General features: G+C 37.9%; 1 protein-coding gene across 1 annotated transcript in view; it reads left to right on the forward strand.

Annotated features, from left to right (window-relative positions):
• Positions 1 to 19,029, forward strand: part of LOC129116521 (vasoactive intestinal polypeptide receptor 2-like) — a 46,066-nt gene extending 27,037 nt beyond the window's left edge. The window contains exons 4-14 of the mRNA XM_054627375.1: positions 786 to 899; positions 4,727 to 4,818; positions 9,423 to 9,520; positions 11,224 to 11,356; positions 13,091 to 13,241; positions 14,529 to 14,589; positions 16,086 to 16,155; positions 16,569 to 16,660; positions 17,945 to 18,074; positions 18,223 to 18,264; positions 18,856 to 19,029. Coding sequence (XP_054483350.1) covers positions 786 to 899; positions 4,727 to 4,818; positions 9,423 to 9,520; positions 11,224 to 11,356; positions 13,091 to 13,241; positions 14,529 to 14,589; positions 16,086 to 16,155; positions 16,569 to 16,660; positions 17,945 to 18,074; positions 18,223 to 18,264; positions 18,856 to 19,029 — 1,157 coding nt within the window. The remainder of the gene's footprint in view (positions 1 to 785; positions 900 to 4,726; positions 4,819 to 9,422; positions 9,521 to 11,223; positions 11,357 to 13,090; positions 13,242 to 14,528; positions 14,590 to 16,085; positions 16,156 to 16,568; positions 16,661 to 17,944; positions 18,075 to 18,222; positions 18,265 to 18,855) is intronic.
• The last annotated feature ends 230 nt before the right edge of the window (positions 19,030 to 19,259 follow it).

Here is a 19,259-nt window from a genome sequence, read left to right on the forward strand (position 1 = left end):
TTTGGGAGACGGGTGAGGGTTTTGTATTCATTCTGGGCCACTCATCCCTTTTATTCTGCACGGATAGCGTCTAAATCCTCCACATATGAATGTCTCCTCTGCCATTTGAGGAAAGGAAGAACCAAATCCAAAATGCTTAATGAGGAGTGTAATCGTTTCAAATACGACATCGTCTTTGTAAAGAGCTGTTTGTGTTTCCAAATATGTTATCCAGCAGTTTTGTCCAGGTCTCTCAGAGGGATGACACTGAATTCAAATACATTATATGGGTTTGAACAGATGTGAATAGCATCTGAATTTGTGCTGTAATATTTGGTGATTTCTCTCAATACACAATCAACCCTAGAAGTCTCCCAGAAATGTCCTTTACATGCAACTTATTTGCAAATTACATTAATTAAGCAATATAACATTTTACGCAAATATACGAACCCGTTGCAATCCAAGATCAGCTTCCTGTTTGTATTTAAATGTGCAAGCACCTGCACGACGTCTGTATACAATAAAATGTAGAAATGCAGAGTATTTCTCCTCAGCCAGCAGCTTCATGTTCGATGTTCAGTAAAACAAAGAGCACACTTGGAAAGATAAGTAATCGACACCCAAAATGGCGTGTTTGTTTTGACCAGCAACACATTGAAAACCCGTAAAACTGTGTTTAAGTTGCATCGACACGCCATTGATTTCAACTCGAGACGTGATCGATCATGAACCTGAAGGTCTCTTTACTTCATGTTTGTGTATGAAAACTTTCACATGAAGCTGTTTTTCCATTTTTTCGACAGAGCCGGCATGCAAAGGAACGTGGGACAGCATTGCATGCTGGGAGCAAACTGAGATCGGAGAGACCGTCACCATCCCCTGTCCTCGAGTCCTCAAGACTGTGTTCGGCAGAAATGGTGGGTCACTTATTCATTCATTCATTTACTTATTTACATCTATTTAGTTGGTATCGATTTACTTATTTCATATTTATTTTAAAACAGGGAGATGAATAAAAAGCAGAAACTAAATGAAAACATTAATAACTGATTATCACAAATAATCAAAGAGACTTTGAGAGGGTTGATTCAGTGGGTATATAAAGAAACGGTATACCAGGTATGAATAAGAACTAGATGTTGAGTGTTGCTTAACAAAAGAAAAGAGAGTTCATTCTTCTTTAGAAAGTCTCACAACAAAATCCCTTTCGCTGCTGCCTGGAGCTTTCAATCACACCATATGGTCATATTTAATTTCCAAAAACCACAAATGAGATTTCGTGAGGGTTTAGCATCCAAACCGAAGAGGCTCTCTGTCCTCGTTTCGTCCTCTAGTTCTTTGCTGAATGTTTGCAGTGGATTCATTTTTTCCAGCCAGTGACCAGATGGCAGCTTGGACCTCCACTCCGAGGCCTTGCTCTGGGTTTACATTGATGACTAAACGTTACGTAAGCGCCCAGCGGGTTGTTCGCAGCCAAAGCTCATTCTGACGCTCTCCAGTCAGGGACAGATCCAAAACCCAGAAAGTTTCTACAATTTAATCTACAGAAAAAATGTATATAAAATTAACATTTTACTGGAATCTGTTCACATTCACGACAAAAAAACCCACATTCTTATCGTCAGATTTATGAAGTCGCACTCACTCCTGATCCTGTTTAATAAATATATATCGTCCTCTGGTTGATATATTGTTTTAGATTACATTGTTAACCCAGATGCAACAAATTTTCCGGTTGGGTAGTTTTATCTTCAAAGTTATAATCCAGAGGTATCACCCGTCTCAGAGGGTTGCGAGATGATTCATGGGAAAGGAAAGAAGGAAAAACAGAGTTCTGATGCTCAAGTTTATACTTTTTTGGGGGGACTTTAAAGTTTAGATACATTTTTACCTCTTTGGGCCTCAATGAAACCATCAGAAAAGTTTAGAGCGGAGATTTCTCTTTGGTGAAACTGCAAACAACTCATCGACAACCAAAACGTGTCAAGGGGCCCAAATCAGACACTGGTTTATTATTTAACAGTTTGTCGTATTTTAAAATACTTATCATAAGTTATTAAACCTTCTTTGATGGCCGTGTCCGGAGGAATTATGTTTTTGGGGTTGTCCATCTGTCAGTCACAATATCTCTGGAGGGAACTTCTTCAAATCTGGTGCAAAAGTCCACATGGACTTAACGATGATGCGATTCGATTTTTGTGGTCAAAGGTTTCTGTGATGATTATGAATATTAACACAAATGTCTAATAGTAGACATTTGGCACAGACATGGATGTAAACTTGGCTTGACTGGTTGGCGCTAATTCTAGTTTTAATCCAAAATTTAATTTAATTAATGAGGAAACAAAGTTGACTAATTAAACCGCATAGCCAAAATGTAAACCGATAATTGTTTAATTACATAGCTGCTATGTTCAATTACATATATGTCCTTTGAACGTTGAAAAATACTTCCAGAATCCACATCTGGCACAGTGTTCCCTCTCTTTGCTGTAAAACAGAAAGAACTGCAGAAACCGCTGAAGTACTAAGTGAAGCTGCCACAACATGTAGATTTATAAAGGAAGTTAAGCAATTAAAAAACTCGTTCACCCTGCTGTGAGGAGGGTTTGTGAAGTGTGTAGCGAGGCAGAACTGTGGAGACGTTATTTCAGGTCAGTGAGTTTTTTTGTGCATTCAGGGAATTTCCAAGAGAGTTGAACTTCCAGTGCACTTCAGCCATTTTGGCATCGGGACACCTGGAGGAATGTCCCTCAGGAGCTCACTGCTGGTCAACGTTGAGCTCATTTTAAACACACAGACTGACGCTGAGCTACATTTTACCATGAAGTGTTTTCAGTTACACATCACACTACTTTGCTAACAGTCAGAATCAGGCGGCGAGCTCCGGTTCTGCCGAATGAAGCCGATGCGGAAGTGTCTTAAAGCTGCATTCTCTCTCCTGTCCACCAGGGGGCGACTCCTCTGGTTGTATAGAAGTCTATGAGAAAATGACTCTACTTCTCTCTTGATTTATTCCCTCAGTAAACATTGTAAACATGAGTTTATGGTCTCAATCTCTAGTTTCAAGTCTTCTTCAATACAGCATGATGTTCATTTAGTAAATGATGCTCCATTTAGAGTCAAACAGACCATAAAGCAGGGGATGCTTTAGGGCGGGGCTACTGTGATTGACAGGTCGACACCAGAGACGTATACGATGTCTCTAATTCACTCCAAATATGGTAACATTGGTTTATTGGTTGCGAAATCGCCAAACTCAAGGCTTCATAACATCAGTCCACAAACCAATGGGTGACGTCAGGATGACGACGTCCACTTCTTATATACAGTCTGCGGTCAGATGTGACTCATAACGCTTTGGAGGTTGGATTCGTTACATTCATTAGTTTATTTGTGTGAATCAAGACCCAGTGGACTGGACTGAATCATTGTTCTTGATATTTCATGACTACTTTCAGCATCTCACTGTCAACAAAATCTGATGTGCCCAAAAGTTTGAGAATTCATATTTATATCCTGATTTATTTATTTTATTTCACAGTTATTTCAAAAAAACAAAAAACAGAGAGATTAATGACAAAATCAAAAACTACATTTTTGAATTTTCAAAGTTGAAACATGGATAACTGATTTAAATTATCTCTAAATTATCTCTCCTTCAAGAGAGGAGACTCAGACTGGTGTCGGCAAGCAGATATAGATTTTTTTTGTGTGTGTGTGTGTGTGTGTGTGTGTGTGTGTGTGTGTGTGTGTGTGTGTGTGTGTGTGTGTGTGTGTGTGTGTGTGTGTGTGTGTGTGTGTATCACACCTTTTATAGTCCATCAAGGAAATAAAACCACAGTCTAAATAACAACCTATTCAAAAGAAAGTCACGTCATTGATTTTATGTTCCTAAGCAAAAGAAAAGAAAGTAAAACACAAAGTCCTGGAGCTTTTGATCACAACACCTTCCTGTAAGTCGCTTTGGATAAAAGCGTCTGCTAAATGACTGTAATGTAATGTAACACATGGTCTTCGACAGCAGCTTTTAAAGCCAACGTGGACGAAAAGTCCTTAAAGGGCCAGTGTGTAGGATTTAGGGGGATTTATTGGCAAAAATTAAATATAATATTCATAACTATGTTTTCATTAGTATATAATCATCCAAAACCAAGAATCGGGTTTTCATTAGCTTAGGATGATTCCTTTATATCTACAAGCACTGATGTTCTCTGCAACGTATCCTCATACAACAGTTTGTACAATATCTTATGAGTTTCCCTACAAAGTCCAGCAACACGTGTCAATTTCCACTTGTTACATGCATACAGTCCTTTCAAAATAAACTTCTGTCTTCACAGGAAACAACTCGGTTAGGTTTAGGCAACAAAACTACTTAGTTAGGTTCAGGAAAGGTTTGTGGTTTGTGTTAAAATAAGTAAGAAAGTTTGGTGACAAATAAATCAACGCTGACATTTTGTTACTTATCTAAACCTTTTATTTCAACCAGCCCGTGTTTCCATAACAAGCAACATAAGAAAGAAGAGTAAAAACAGAACAGGATTACAGAAACAATCAAATCTCTGACAATGATAAAGAAACATTATCAATCATCATCTGAAACTCTTCAATTTCATCACATAGTTTGCAATGCATTATGGTCTTTTCATGTTACTGTGAGTGGAAATATGGGTGGAGAATAATAAATCCCAGTTGGGTGTCGGGTTGATAACTGGCTACCGTTTCTCTTCGTCTCTCTTAGGTAACATCAGCAGGAACTGCACGTCAGCAGGATGGTCGGACGTTTTCCCCAACATCACCAGCACTTGTGGCTCGGACACCAGCCATGACAAGGTGCATTCACTGTCCTCACGCTGTCTTCTGTTCCGTGCTGTAAATGTCACCTGAACACTGAGTGTGCAGCGGGCACACAACGTGGCCCATTAGTGGCCTGTAAGTGATGAAGCCTGCAGGGGTCGGCTGTTAATGAACACGGGTTCTTTAAAAGGTCAATATGCCCAACAGCGCTGTTATACATGGGTAAATGTGAGCAGTTCCCCCAACTGAGTTTTGCGTCATTTAATGGAAAAAAGGAAAAAACACTGCAGTCATTAGAAGCAATTTGGTTTCACAAAGTGTTTTAGATGGAAATTTTCAGATCTGAAGCTCTAATAAGATTTTTTTTACTGTAAACGGGTGAGTTACATGTGTTGACAACTTTATAACTTTCATTAAAGTCCTTTTTAGACAGAGAATATTTTGCAGTTGAAGCCGTAATGACCAACATCTTCTTTTATCACAGTATTTTAACATAAATGTTACCCTTTTCCCACCAAAACTACTGCATATATGCCAGTTTCTCTTAAAACACGGGAAAACCCGCGAATAATAGGCGATAGACACGCACTTGTTCAAGAGAATGCCTTTGTGTGTTTTTTCTGATGTGTCTTGTTCAACATCAGGAACACAGGAACATTTTAGTTTTAGTGAAAACACTCGAGCCAACCGCACAGTAGAATATATTTCTGCACATTGGAATTTTTTTGATATTTTTTTGATATTTTATTGATATTTTTTTGATATTTTTTTGATATTTTTTTGATATTCTTTTGATATTTTTTTGATATTTTTTTGATATTTATTGATATTTTTTTGATATTGTTTTCCTATTTTTTTGATATTTTTTTGATATTTTTTTGATATTTTTTCATACATTTCTGACATATGGAATTTGACAAAAAATGTCAAAAAAATTCACAGTGGGTTTTATTCATAGACTGAATATACAGTAAGAAGAGGACGTAGTCATCTTGACGTCACCCATTGGTTTGAAGACTTCCAAATTGGCTCCAAATTGGCTTAGCTCGACAGAACTGCAGTTGCCGCCTGGTTTTATTCAATTAAGAAAACGCTAGGTCAATGCTAACCAAAGAAACATCACCATACTAATCACAAATATAATACGTGATGTTTAGTCCAGTTTGTTGGCTGTGCTGTGATTCCTCCTCCACCCTGAAAAGCTTCAGAAGGAGCAGGAGAACGTTTTTCGGTGAGGCGAATGTTTGGCCTCGTTTGGCCCGGTGGGTAGTAATTGCTGCCTCCCCTCCTCTTTCACTGGTCTTATTCTGAATCACCCATTGTTCTTGTTAAGCTAACTGTTTCACCGTCAAAGAAAGACAATATAACAACAAAAAGCCCAATAGTGACAAACTAATGTGAAATTTAAACCCTGATAAACCACCGCAATAGATGAAACTATAGATTAAACCAATCAATACGATAAGAACAAACTAGAAAATTAAATAAATATATTACATTTAATTAAATGACAAAAAAAGCAGTAAAAAGATGACATCACACAAAGCCAGTCTGTAAGAATGAGTTTTAAAACCTGATTTAAAAGAGATATCTGATTCTGCCATGGATCTTTCTAGATTTATCACAGAATATCATAATGTGCATTTAATCTCTATCTCTGCATAATCGTCAAACCTTGTTCTCCATCTTGTGTCACAGAAACGTCACGGGTAAGACTCTGTGTTGTGAGTTCGGTGTCATGACTTTTATACAAGAGTGGACTCATTCAGACATGAGAGCAACATGGGAAATATCCAATAAATGTCCATTAAATATACATTTATGTGCTCAGACAAAGTGAAAGGACGGTGATGAATAGGATGGGACATGTCACACACACACACACACACACACACACACACACACACACACACACACACACACACACACACACATAAAAGGATTGGACTGGTCCATTTAAACTAAATGCGTATTTGATGTTAGACGTGTTTTTGCGTCTCGTCGAACAAACACGCTTTGATTTTCTCACGAAAAAAAGAGGAACTCAAACACAAAACACCTTTTTCTGAGGAAGCAAGATAACAGGACACACACACACACACACACACACACACACACACACACACACACACACACACACACACACACACACACACACACACACACAGAGGGCATTGGTTGGCAGATTTTAATCTCTGTTTCCGTTTCTAACAGGAAATGATCTGTTCTTCAGTTTTTCATGCCAGAAAGTTTTCTCAAAAGCAAAGCACTCTCTCTCTTCACAGTCCGATGAGCCTGATCTGATCTGATGGAGAGAGTTTTGCATCAGATTTATGTTGAAACACAAGTAATACATATTTTATGTCCTGGTGAAGTCTAAAAAGGAAAGTTCTAATAAAAGAGCTGAATCTATATTCGGCTATAGTTTCAGACCTCGCAACCATATTCCTTTACGTAATCCCAAAGAGAAGAAGATTAAATAAATAAAAAACATGAGTGAGTGAGATGTTGATAGCCAGAGTTTGGAAAGCACCTGAAAACAAACTGTTTAACTGATTAATTAAGTGAAATAAGATTTCTCTCAGAAATGTTTAATTTTTTGGTGAAAATATTTTGTTGTTATTTTTTCAGATAATTTATTATTACTTTTTTTAAAGACAATTATTTGTTATGTGTTTATTATTGGAAGTTTACCTGCACATTCATTTGATCTGAAATGTCACAATGATTGATTGTATTTCTCATAAAAATTATAAAATGTTCAAATCAAAGGAAAAAAATTGCAGACTTCTAAACTTTTGCTTGCCTTTTTAGTCTTCCGTCGCTCTATTTTTATTGTTTTTCTTGGTGCATCTTTAAGTTCATCACTATCTTAAAAACTCAAGTCATTTGGACAGAATGTTGCCCACTTATTTTATGGCAGGAATTTGTTTGTATTGACAGACTGGAAGCAGAAGAGCAGGTTGCAGTGAGTTGAGACAACAGTGTTTTGGTTGTGTCCATCTTGGATTTTTTGGAAACCAGAGGTGACACTTGAAGGTACAGCGACAACAGAGCTCTGAGTATGTGACAGTGCATTTAAAAAAAATTACAACATGACGTTTATCACCTTGGAAACAAAAAATAAAATGTTAATAATCACAAACGAACTGTCTCTGCTGATACCTCGTTGGCTTTCACTTCAAAATGATCCCTCTTTGCTTTGTGAGCTGCTTCAAAGAAAGGTGCCATTTTTTTTGAGATACCAGATGATATTTAACTGACTGGATCCACCACATTTTACAGATATTTTTTAAAACCATTATTCTTGTTGAAAAAATGATGATGGCAAAAAACAATAAACATGATTTGTCTTTTGAAAAATATCTAATTTATCATCAAATCATGTCATATCATTGTCTGTTCTTCTTGAAAAAGCACTAAAACATTTTTGTGTCTCTGTCTTCACATGAAAAACATCTCAATTGTGAAATTAAACCTTCCTCCTGTTCACTTTGTGCGTTTGGCTCGTTTTGAGTCACGAATGGCAATCGCTCAATTGCCCATTGTGCTCTCTCTCTCTCTCTCTCTCTCGCCCTCTCTCTCTCAGTGAGCTACACTGGCAGTGAATTTTGCAAATATTGCCAGATCGTAATCATTTTAATCACATGACAATAATGATGATAATTTTGTTTTAAAAGTCCTTTAAGATCTTTTATTTTCATAACATATGCTTCCTTACTTTATATCTATGTCTGTCATAAATGTTGTCTGAGCATCTAGATTAAAGCTGCAAAGGTTTAAAATGCAATTTAAAGGTGTTCAACAAAACAAAAAACATGCTAAAATGCTCACGCGCGGCCACTCCCGGTGCTTCCCGTCGCGTTCTAAAGTTTTCGCAGCGATGAACGAGACTCCTCGGAAGGGCGCGCTTTTATGGCGCCTCAACCAATTGCACCTCGTAAACCTCCGCTTTGAGAGAAAAGGCCTTTGAGGGTAGTCAAGCCTGCCAAAAGATCTCTATGGCATAAACACAACCGGAACAGCTCATTGTCGCCGTACTCGGAGCGGGGAATCCCCCTCTAGGTCTCTCTCTTAATGTGAATGTATGTGATTTTTATAAATCAGTTGTGTTGCCGTAGTGCGGATATCCTGCAACTCCCCTCAGGGGCCGGTCCCCTCCGGAGAGGAAAAGCCCTCTGTTCAGATTCTGCTTATTCCGTCAAAAAGGAAGAAATGAAGAATAAAAAGGTATAGATCCAATCGATTTTATTAAATTATTCCTTTTAATTCCAATACAGAGAAAAAGTGAATCCACAGAAAGTTTCAAAAACGAGAAAAGGAATAAAAAACCCTTAATCCAAAAATGAATCCCAACTACTGCTAAAAATGACAAGGACTACGACTAAGACTAAGACCAAGACCTCGAGGTCCAAAAATCAAGGGTTTTTATAGCCAGCTCCGCAAAACCAGAGAAGGTCCAGCCCCCACAGAAGGGGGCACTTTACCCCCCTTTGGCATGCCATCGAGGGGCTTCCCGGCTTGGGCCAAGACACCTGGCTAACCCCCCTTCCTTGAAACAATGAACTTGATGAACCCACTGAACTTAGTGAGCGTCGATAATGTTTAATCCTGTTCCTCCTCTCTCGTTGTCTCTACAGCTGGTCTTCTACGTGGTGGTGCAGACGTTGTACACTCTGGGTCACAGTCTGTCTTTGATCGCCCTCACCACAGGGAGCGCCATCCTCTGTCTGTTCCGGTAAGAACAAATATTAATCAATAATATCACATGAACAAGTGGTCTGTTTGACTCTAAATGGAGCATCATTTACTAAATGAACATCATGCTGTATTGAAGAAGACTTGAAACTAGAGATTGAGACCATAAACTCATGTTTACAATGTTTACTGAGGGAATAAATCAAGAGAGAAGTAGAGTCATTTTCTCATAGACTTCTATACAACCAGAGGAGTCGCCCCCTGCTGGACACTAGAGAGAATGCAGGTTTTAAGACACTTCCGCATCGGCTCCACTCGGCAGAACTGGAAGTTGCGGCCTTGATTTCACAAACCACAACAGAGCGCAACGGGCATGGAGGGCCTTTTGTCCCCTGTTGTGGTTTTTGTAATCCAACGTCACACCTGGGCACGACTAAAAAAAACACATGAGGGGAAATACGCACCTGTGATTATTATATCTCTAGGGCTTTTATTTTGAAAGGTAAGAACGGAAGGAGTGGATCTGATCTGAGCTGCTTTTGTCAAGTCTGAAAGGAGGAATAAAGTTTGCCGTCTTGGTTTAGACTAAGGAGTTTACGGGTTATTGTACACCATAGTGTCAATTTTAAATGAGTTTGTTCCGCACAATGTGATTGGTTTGTTCGTTGTGCAAAATCTCTGTTTGGGAGAAAAATGTCTCTTTTTAGTGCATAATAGTTATGATTACTGACAAAAAATCCGTTGACGTGCAACTAAATATCACAAAAAGAAAAACAATGCCTGTAAAGGCCTTAACAAGATGAAAACAATACCAGCATAGAAAAAACAACTTGATTAATTAGTGAAGAGAAAGGCCGTGTTAATTTCAGGCTCATCTTTAAGCTCTTTGTTTCTGGTGCTGTTGTTGTTCTTCATGTGCTGATTGACATTTCAGCTGAGTCTGAGGAAGAGCTATCAGTTTCATTTGTTTTTAAATGAACAGGCACTGACAATTAGCCACATTTTCATTTCACTGATTTATCTTTAATTGCCAACAGTGTCTATGTGTGTGTGTGTGTGTGTGTGTGTGTGTGTGTGTGTGTGTGTGTGTGTGTGTGTGTGTGTGTGTGTGTGTGTGTGTGTGTGTGTGTGTGTGTGTGTGTGTGTGTGACGGCTTCTCAGTTTACGGCTTAATTGGATTTAGCTTTATTCAGATTGTTAATTTAAATGACATTAATTGGAGCTTCTCTTTTACTCTGTTGTTTGGATTGGTTTTAAAAAAGCTGCTGAAGGTTTAAACTGAGCAAAATAGTTTTTTGAACTAAACAGATTAAAAGTGTTTAAAATCACGTATCTGTGAAAATATATTATAATAAACATATATATGAAAATGTGTTTTAAGGGCTCTTTTATGTCAATACTTTACAGTCATACACTTTATAGGTCTTTTTTCTTTTATTGACATCAGTAATTTACATTTTCAGTGTACAAACATTTGATGATAGTTTATCATCTTATATTAAATATGACTAAAACTCCTCTGCACTATTGGTATCAATATTCTACAAATACAGTGTTTATTGTGGATAAACGTTATGATAAATAAAAAACACTCCCTGTAGATTTGAAACGTGACTCTTCGTGACTTTTCTACCAGTGAATAACCAATATGTGCACAATGATTAATATTGATTATCAAACTTTGTGTCACGCTAAAGGTCATTTTCTATAATCTGTACATAATGTATTTGTGTTTTTCTACAGGAAGCTCCACTGCACCAGGAACTACATCCACCTCAACCTCTTCTTCTCCTTCGTCCTGAGAGCCGTGGCCGTGCTGGTGAAAGACGACATCCTCTTCAACCGAAACTCGCAGTGCTCCAACCAGCCGTCACTGGTGAGGTCACGACCTCTGTACCGAGTCATGTCCTCAGGGAAACACAGTTATCGTGTAAAACAGAGAAAACTGTCAAAGCAGGAAAACAGTCTTCGTGAACGTAAATAAGGTTTTACAGAAATATTTTCATATTTAATGGAAATAGCTCGTGTCTTATAAAAATAGTTAATTTACTGATACCAGGGTTTAATTTAGTTTGGATGACTTTATGCTATTGTTGTCTCTTTTCTAATTTCCTTCTATTTTGCTGACTTGGAATATTTTTTTCTTCATTTAACAAAACAAACAAATCGCTCTCAAATTCATCCGTGTTTAATGGAATATGCCACCAATTAATTAAGTTTGTAATTTCCCTGGCTTGTAATGTGGTTTTTTAAAAGTTTGCAGAGGATGGACTGATCTAAAAGAAAAAGGAAAACTTCAGTAGAAACTTCTCTAACTATTTTTGCAGCATCATTTATTCGTTCACCATTGATTCGTATGGTCAAAACAATAATTTGCTACATCAAACAGAGCTTTGTAGCTATTAGGAGGCAGAAAGTAACTTATGTAGCTACATTTAAGAAAATCTATGAGTGTTTGGAGCAGATTAATGGGGAAGAGGTCTACTTTAGGTGGCTTTTTCAAAATGTTTCTTGTTTTTTCACCCCATGAATCTGAGTTACAGTTTGAATCCACACTTGTGATTCCAAACTGACAAACTCCTCCATTACAACCTACAACGATTTCAGGTTTATGTTTCAAATTGTTCGGATTGTGCCTCTTTAAATGATTTGAATAAATAACGGGGCCTTTTGTATTGAGAGGTGTTGTTGAGAGCAGTTCAATTGATATAAATGGGGTGGACAAAATAATAGAAACACCTGTCAGGATAACAATACTTACAGATGTTAAAGTTTAACAGCACGACTTACTGCATCCTCTAATAATGGTGTTATTTGACTGCATTAGTTTTAGCAAAGTGTACTTAACAAACTGGCTACCTAGTGTATACGTGAGGTTTTATTGTGGAAAGGTAATAACGGAACAGATATTTATTCACATTTATAAAGATTTATAAAGAAATGGCAGCCCAAGTCATCGGTGATACAAAACAATTGAGCTTTTCTTTAATCACAGCTGTACAAGAACTTTAGCTTCATAAAATAACTGTATGAAAATAACTAAATTATTATTTAAATCTTTTCAATTCCAGCAGGATGTTGCATCTCTCTATAGTTTGTTTCCTGTCATCTCTTTTCTGTCATTATTTAATAAAAATAAGAATCTTACTTATTGGAAATCTTTTGAAGCATTGAAGTTTGATGCTTAAGCCGGCTCTCCTCTACTCGCCTTCATTTGCTTTTCATATTGGAGAGGAAACGTCTCTGACCTTTACACTCCCATCTACTCGCTGCTTGTAACGTCGTGATCTACAAATTAAAGCTCATCCTCCTGGTGAACTCACTTATTGCCTCGGTGGAAACGGGGAATGTAAACCCCACATAATATCAGAATAATTAGCGTTATTGCCGGATTAACCCTCAGTGTCTCTGTGGAAGTACCAACACTGCGGTCACATACAGCCCTGCAAAGAGAACCAGTGGGATGTCCACGATATGCTGATATGACAAAAATGACTTGAAGGTTAATTTCATGTCGGCAGTAATGGGACATTTTCCATTTCAACATTTCTTAGTGGGTTTACAAAGTGCATAACATAGTTCAGAAGTTCGACCTTTTTTCGTTTTTTAGGTGGGATGTAAAGCCAGTCTGGTGTTTTTCCAGTACTTCATCATGGCCAACTTCTTCTGGCTGCTGGTAGAGGGTCTGTACCTCCACACGCTGCTGGTCGTCATCTTCTCCGAGAACAGACACTTTATCGTCTACATGTTCATCGGCTGGGGTGAGCTTTTATTCAGTTTGAGGTTCAGTATCTATTGGGTTTAAGAGGGACCGATTTAGATGTTTAGTACATCATTAATCATTATCTAATGTTTTGAAGGTGTTTGAACCAACCCAGTCTCATGGCAATAACACAACATTCTAGAAGTTTACGGCATTTTCAATGGTTGCTAATACGCATTTTTAGGCTTTTCCCGTAGTATTTTACACCATCTCGCAGTTAGGTTTAGGCAACAGAACCACTTTAGGATTAGGAAAACACCAATGTGGGGCTTAAAATAGATATGTAATCTAAGAAAAATGTGTTTGTTTGACCCATCCTTCATCTTTAAGCATTGGTTTAACGGCATATTTAGTTTGGGACTCTCCATTTGCGTCAACCTTATTCCCAGCAGCAGCAGGCATTGTTTTCATCGAAACCAGCTCTGAGAAATAAACTGTACACTACCTGCTCAGCACCAGACAGCAGACAAACACAGTTAGAGGTTAGCCGGTGAGAAAAGAGAAACATTTAGCTGCTAAAGAGACAGATATTTCCTTCAGAAGTTGGTGGGGACCAAAAACGGAGCAAAAAAGGAGAGTGAATATTTGATTTACATTCCTCATGTGGACACAAACACGACTGTATATCTGCTGGGTTTGTAAATAAGCAGGTGTTTGCTAACGTGTCAGCTTGGTTTGGAGTTTTTCTGTCTCCTTGTGACCAACATTTCATTAATGCAGCTTTAAACAACATTGTTCTGTTGGTGCGGCCACTTTTCGACTCTGCTAGACAGAATTTTATATTGGTTGAGTCCATTATTTATATACATTTATACAATAGTTCCTTCTTTTAATTCCTTTTGATTCCTTTTTTAAACCCCTTGCAAAGGAAAAGATAGAAATGTCAATTTTTTTCTACGCTCCTGTTTCCCACATATGCATAAGATATTTATTTTCATTAACCTCATGACATTATTTGATGTCAAACAGAATTAGTTGAATATTTAATGGCAAAGAATTAAGTTGCAAAAGATAATAAAAAATGTAATATCATGTTATGAGGTTTCAAAGTGTGGTAACAATTAATATACTTTAAATATGTATGTAGTATTTATATAATCTATGCATGAACACATTGTTATTATAAATGAAATGAAAATAATTATGATGGGATTAGAAGAAAGCAAAAATAATAAAAATAAATGTTTTTCTTTCATCACTAATTCTGATATTCAAACAATCAAACATAAGGATAGATAACGTTTTAGCTACATTATATCAATGTTTTCCTCTTGCCGTTTTGCAGGAATCCCCACGGTGTTCGTCTTTGCGTGGGTGATGACGAGGATTTATCTGGAGGACACCGGGTGAGTGTAGCCAACCAATCACTCATCAGCTTGGAAATGTGATTCAAAATCCATTGTATTACATATTACATACAGATTAAGTTGTATCACAGGAATCTGTATGCCCTGTGTTGTTGTGACTAATGATCATCTGTATATATGGATTTGTCAAACGGACATACGAAGGTACATCAATCACTCTTTGTAATTGTTTATTACTTTCTACTTCATTATGTGGAAGGAGACATGAAATTGTTAATCACGTCAGAGACCGGCACACCTTGATATTCAACGGCCTGGTTTGTTATCATTACGAGCTTAGTGCCTCAGATCTACTCGGCTTCTGTTGCACATTATTGCAGCTCAACACTTAGCAAGTCACACTGGGTGTATTATTAAAAAAGACTTTGTGAAACAACTCTGTTACAACAATAACAGAACAGACTTGAATTTTGTCGAGAGTGCTTTCCTTGTCTAAATTGAGTCTTCATATGCGATTTTCATTAAAGTTACTGCCATAAAACAGCATAAGAAAAAGTATTTTATCGCCAAAAAAGGCCTTTTTTTTCTCGCAGGATTCATTTTCACATCACTATAATTTTTTTTTTTCTGAAAACTTTTACACAGAATGTCTATATAGTCATTTTGTCGATTTTTTCTGAGCTTGTGCACAGCAAATAAAGGCCTTAAGGCCTAGAAGTTATTTCATTTTACTGGTCAGCATTAAGAGACCTGAAAGCATTTCGACTTTCCTATCAAGACCTGTACCCCTGCAGGAATGCTAGAGGTACAAAGAGCTTGAGCCTCAACCAGGTTGGGAGCTGCTGTACCAAATGAAAGATCCCAAGTACCACGGTAAAAATGGATCATAAGACAGGCGGATTGGTGCATCAGTCATCATCCGCCGTATCGGGTTGTGGGTGCGGATACAAGCGGCTGAAATGAGTTTTCTTTAGCAGGGTGTCTGGGGCTCATTCTCAGAGAACATAGTAGAAAAGCTGCTCCTTCATGTTTGAAAGAATCCAATTAAAATGGTTCGGCCCACTGATAATGATGCCTCCAGTGTTCTGGGCATGTCCAACTGGGAAGATAACCAGAGGCAGACGCAGAACGAGCAGGAGGTATTAGATACTTCACCTGACTTGGTTATATCTTGGGATCCTCAGGGAAGAGGTGGAGGGCATGGCTGAGGAGAAGGATGTCTGGGTTATCTTGCTTGGACGTCTATAAGTGGCCACTGGATGGATTAGTGACTGAGACTTTCCCCGTAGGATATGATACTTACTTTAAGACCTGAATGACTATAAAAAGTACATTTAAAGAAAGTGTTGGGTTAGACTCAACTTTGCAAACTAGTTTTTCACATCAAACTTTCAGGTCTAGCTGAAAACACATTGAGTATTAGCAGCCTGGTTCTCCTTCTGCTAGCAACCATCCACACTTTTATATATATATACGTATATATATATTTACATATGCTATGATAGTTACATTATGGTTATTTATGGTGCCCTCAGATGCTGGGAGAGAAATGACAACCCCATACCCAACTGGGTGATCAACGGACCAATCGGATTCTCCATCATGGTAGGTTGAGGTTCATTACCATCTGCTTGTTTGCAGGTGTTTCACTTGTTTGTCAGTTATAAAAGCACTTTCAAATGGAAAAAAATGGATGATGATACAAAGGATAGATGTGCTAACTGCCCCCGAGTAACTGTTACTACGCCTTTTAAGCTTTCCAAAAAGCAGTGCTTTATAAATAATAACTTACTCGAACAAGTAATTGTAGTAAGATTTCTTAAAGATTCTTAAAGATTCAAAGTATCTGTCTCAGCATGGAACGCTGACTTGCAGTTTTGGCTGCGTTTCTGTCTTAACTTTTCATTCATTGCTTTCTGTGGGTGGAAAACTGTCCAACACTGCAAAAATAAGATCACCCCTGGTGTGATCTTCATTCAGTTTGATAATTCTGTATTTTTTTCCTTCCTGTCTCCAAGGTGAATTTTATCCTGTTCATCAGCATCATTCGGATCTTGGTTCAGAAGCTTAGGTGTCCTGACGTGGGTGGCAACGACCAATCACAATACAGGTATCTCACAAAGGGCGCAGTTAAGAGTCAGCAAAATGCCTAAAATAACAACAAGAGAAAATGTGAGACACCCTGAAAATGTTTTATCCGTTATGAGTTTGCTGTCTGCAGAGATAAGAGTGACGCTCATTCAACAAGACAGCGTTTGATGATGCAGCCTTCATGAAATGGGGAATTGGGGTTGAAACCTCTATGCATCTATTTAGCGACACATTCTTGCAAGATTTGGTGTCTCTTTGAGTCTTTGTCCATTCAGAGGCGATGTGTTTAATCTTCAGGCAATTTTACCCTGCAGCAAAATCTGAGCTGTGAGATATTCTTGGGTCGAGTTAGAGGCGAGAGGTGATGAAAAGCTTGTATAAGCCACTGCAGAATCTCCTGTTAGTGCAGTGTAGCTCAGTGTAGGATTCAAAGAGTGTGTATAAGAAGTGGACATAATCACCGAGACGTCACCCGTTGGTTTGGGGACTGCGGTTTTGAAGTTTGGCAAGCTCTGAGCTTTTAGTTGTATTTCGGACAACAAAGCAAACTTTATTTACTGAAGTTAAACAATCTTTTTTGTCTCAGTTCATAGATTTAAACTAACTGCATGGTTAGACAAATACAGTAAATCAACAATACGTGTTTTCATACACCAGGAATAAAAGATCCTACTCTTACCAATTGGCATATGAATTAAACAACACGCTTGTAAGTCATTTTGCGTGCAGAAAGTAAACCATTCTTGCTTTTTGGCTGTCATTTGTACACCATGTTGTCTGTGCTGATTGCAATGTAAACCAGGAGGCAACCTCCAATTTCCGCGGGTGAAGCCGATGCTGAAGCGTCTTAAACTTGCATTCTCTCTACTGACCAGCAGGGGGCGACTCCTCCGGTTGCAAAAAAGAAGTCCATTTTTATAGAAATCTATGAGAAAGTTCTCTCTTGATTTATTCCCTCAGTAAACATTGTAAATATGAGTTTATGGTCTCAATCTCTAGTTTCAAGTCTTCCTCGATACAACATGAAGTTCATTTAGAAAATTATGGTCCATTTAGAGTAAAATAGACCATAAATATGGTCACTTCTGTTCATAGTTTATGAAAAAAAGCATGGCAACGATCCATATTCCAAGATGGCGACGGCGAAATTGCCAAACTTTTAGCTTTACAATGGCTGCTTAAAGACCAATCCTTGTGACTTTTCTAAGCAAATGCGTAAAAAAATTGAATTGGAAAAAAACCAACACATCTCTTTTACAGCTTTGGTGCCCAAAGTAACGGTTCATTACTGTCTTTCTCTCAGGAGGTTGGCAAAATCCACTCTTCTGCTGATCCCTCTGTTCGGGATCCACTACGTGGTCTTCGCTTCTCTCAGTGAATCCATTGCGGAGGCTTATAAAATATTCTTTGACCTGGCCCTCGGATCCTTTCAGGTGCTGTTTCATTTGTCCCTTCACCGACACTTCTATCAATGTTATTGTAATTAAAAATGTCCATCTCTTTGTTATAAATGTACCATTTAAATATTGAATTACTTTTGATGTTAGTCGTTTTTTAACACTGCTGTGTTGTTTTATTCAGGGTCTGGTGGTGGCGATTCTGTACTGTTTCCTAAACAGTGAGGTAAGATTTACTTACAGTACCAGTCAAAAGTTTGGACACACCTTCTCATTCAATGGTTATTGGTTATATTTTTATTTTTTTCTACATTGTAGATTAATATTGAAGACATCCAAACTATGAAGGAACACATATGGAATTATGTGGTAAACAAACAAATGCTCAACAAACCAGAATATGTTTTATATTTTAGATTCTTCAAAGTAGTTGAATGAGAAGGTGTGTCCAAACTTTTGACTGCTACTGTATATGAAATGACGCAGTGCAGTAGTGTTTAGTAATTTTAGTCTTGTGAAAGATTCCCGTAAAAGTGTCTGCATTCAGCTGATAACATGCTTGCTAACAACATTTGATAGGCAGTAAATTATATTTTTTCTTTGGTCGGAGCTAAAATTTTTGAGTGTGTCGAAATTCTATTATTAGATATTTTTCATTAACAATAATTAATTTGATTATATTATTCATATTTGGGTAAACGAGTGGTTCAGTGCTTTAGAAAGGTTTGTTCGACCGATTGGAAGTGTATTAATTCTCCTCTCTGTGCACTTTAAATTCATTTAGCGAAAAAACACATTTGTTTATCTATTTTTGCAGGTTCAGGGCGAGCTAAAGAGAAAGTGGCGGAGTATGTGTCTGAACTGCCGTCTGAGCAGAGAACACCACTTCAGCAGCACCTTTGCCTCCAGGAACGGCTCAGAGCACATGGTGCAGTTTCACCGCAACTCCCGAACCCAGTCCATCATGCAGTCAGAGACCACAGTGCTGTGAGGACCTGGAGGGATCCCTTTAAAAACAGACAGTCTTAAAAAAAAAAAAAGGATTTTAACACAAAGTTGAGGTGAAGTACCACATGGGTGGGTTTTAGCTTTACAGATCTCTGGAGCCTTCAAAATGTCCCTTAAGTGGAGTCTGATCCGTCTTATGAGGGTTTGGTTTCAAGAAAGAATTATTTCTATTCTTCAAGTTTTTTCAGAGTATGTTGTACGTTGTGTGTATGC

This window comes from Anoplopoma fimbria, chromosome 3 (assembly GCF_027596085.1).
Source record: "Anoplopoma fimbria isolate UVic2021 breed Golden Eagle Sablefish chromosome 3, Afim_UVic_2022, whole genome shotgun sequence".
In the NCBI taxonomy this organism is placed as follows: Eukaryota; Metazoa; Chordata; class Actinopteri; order Perciformes; family Anoplopomatidae; genus Anoplopoma; species Anoplopoma fimbria.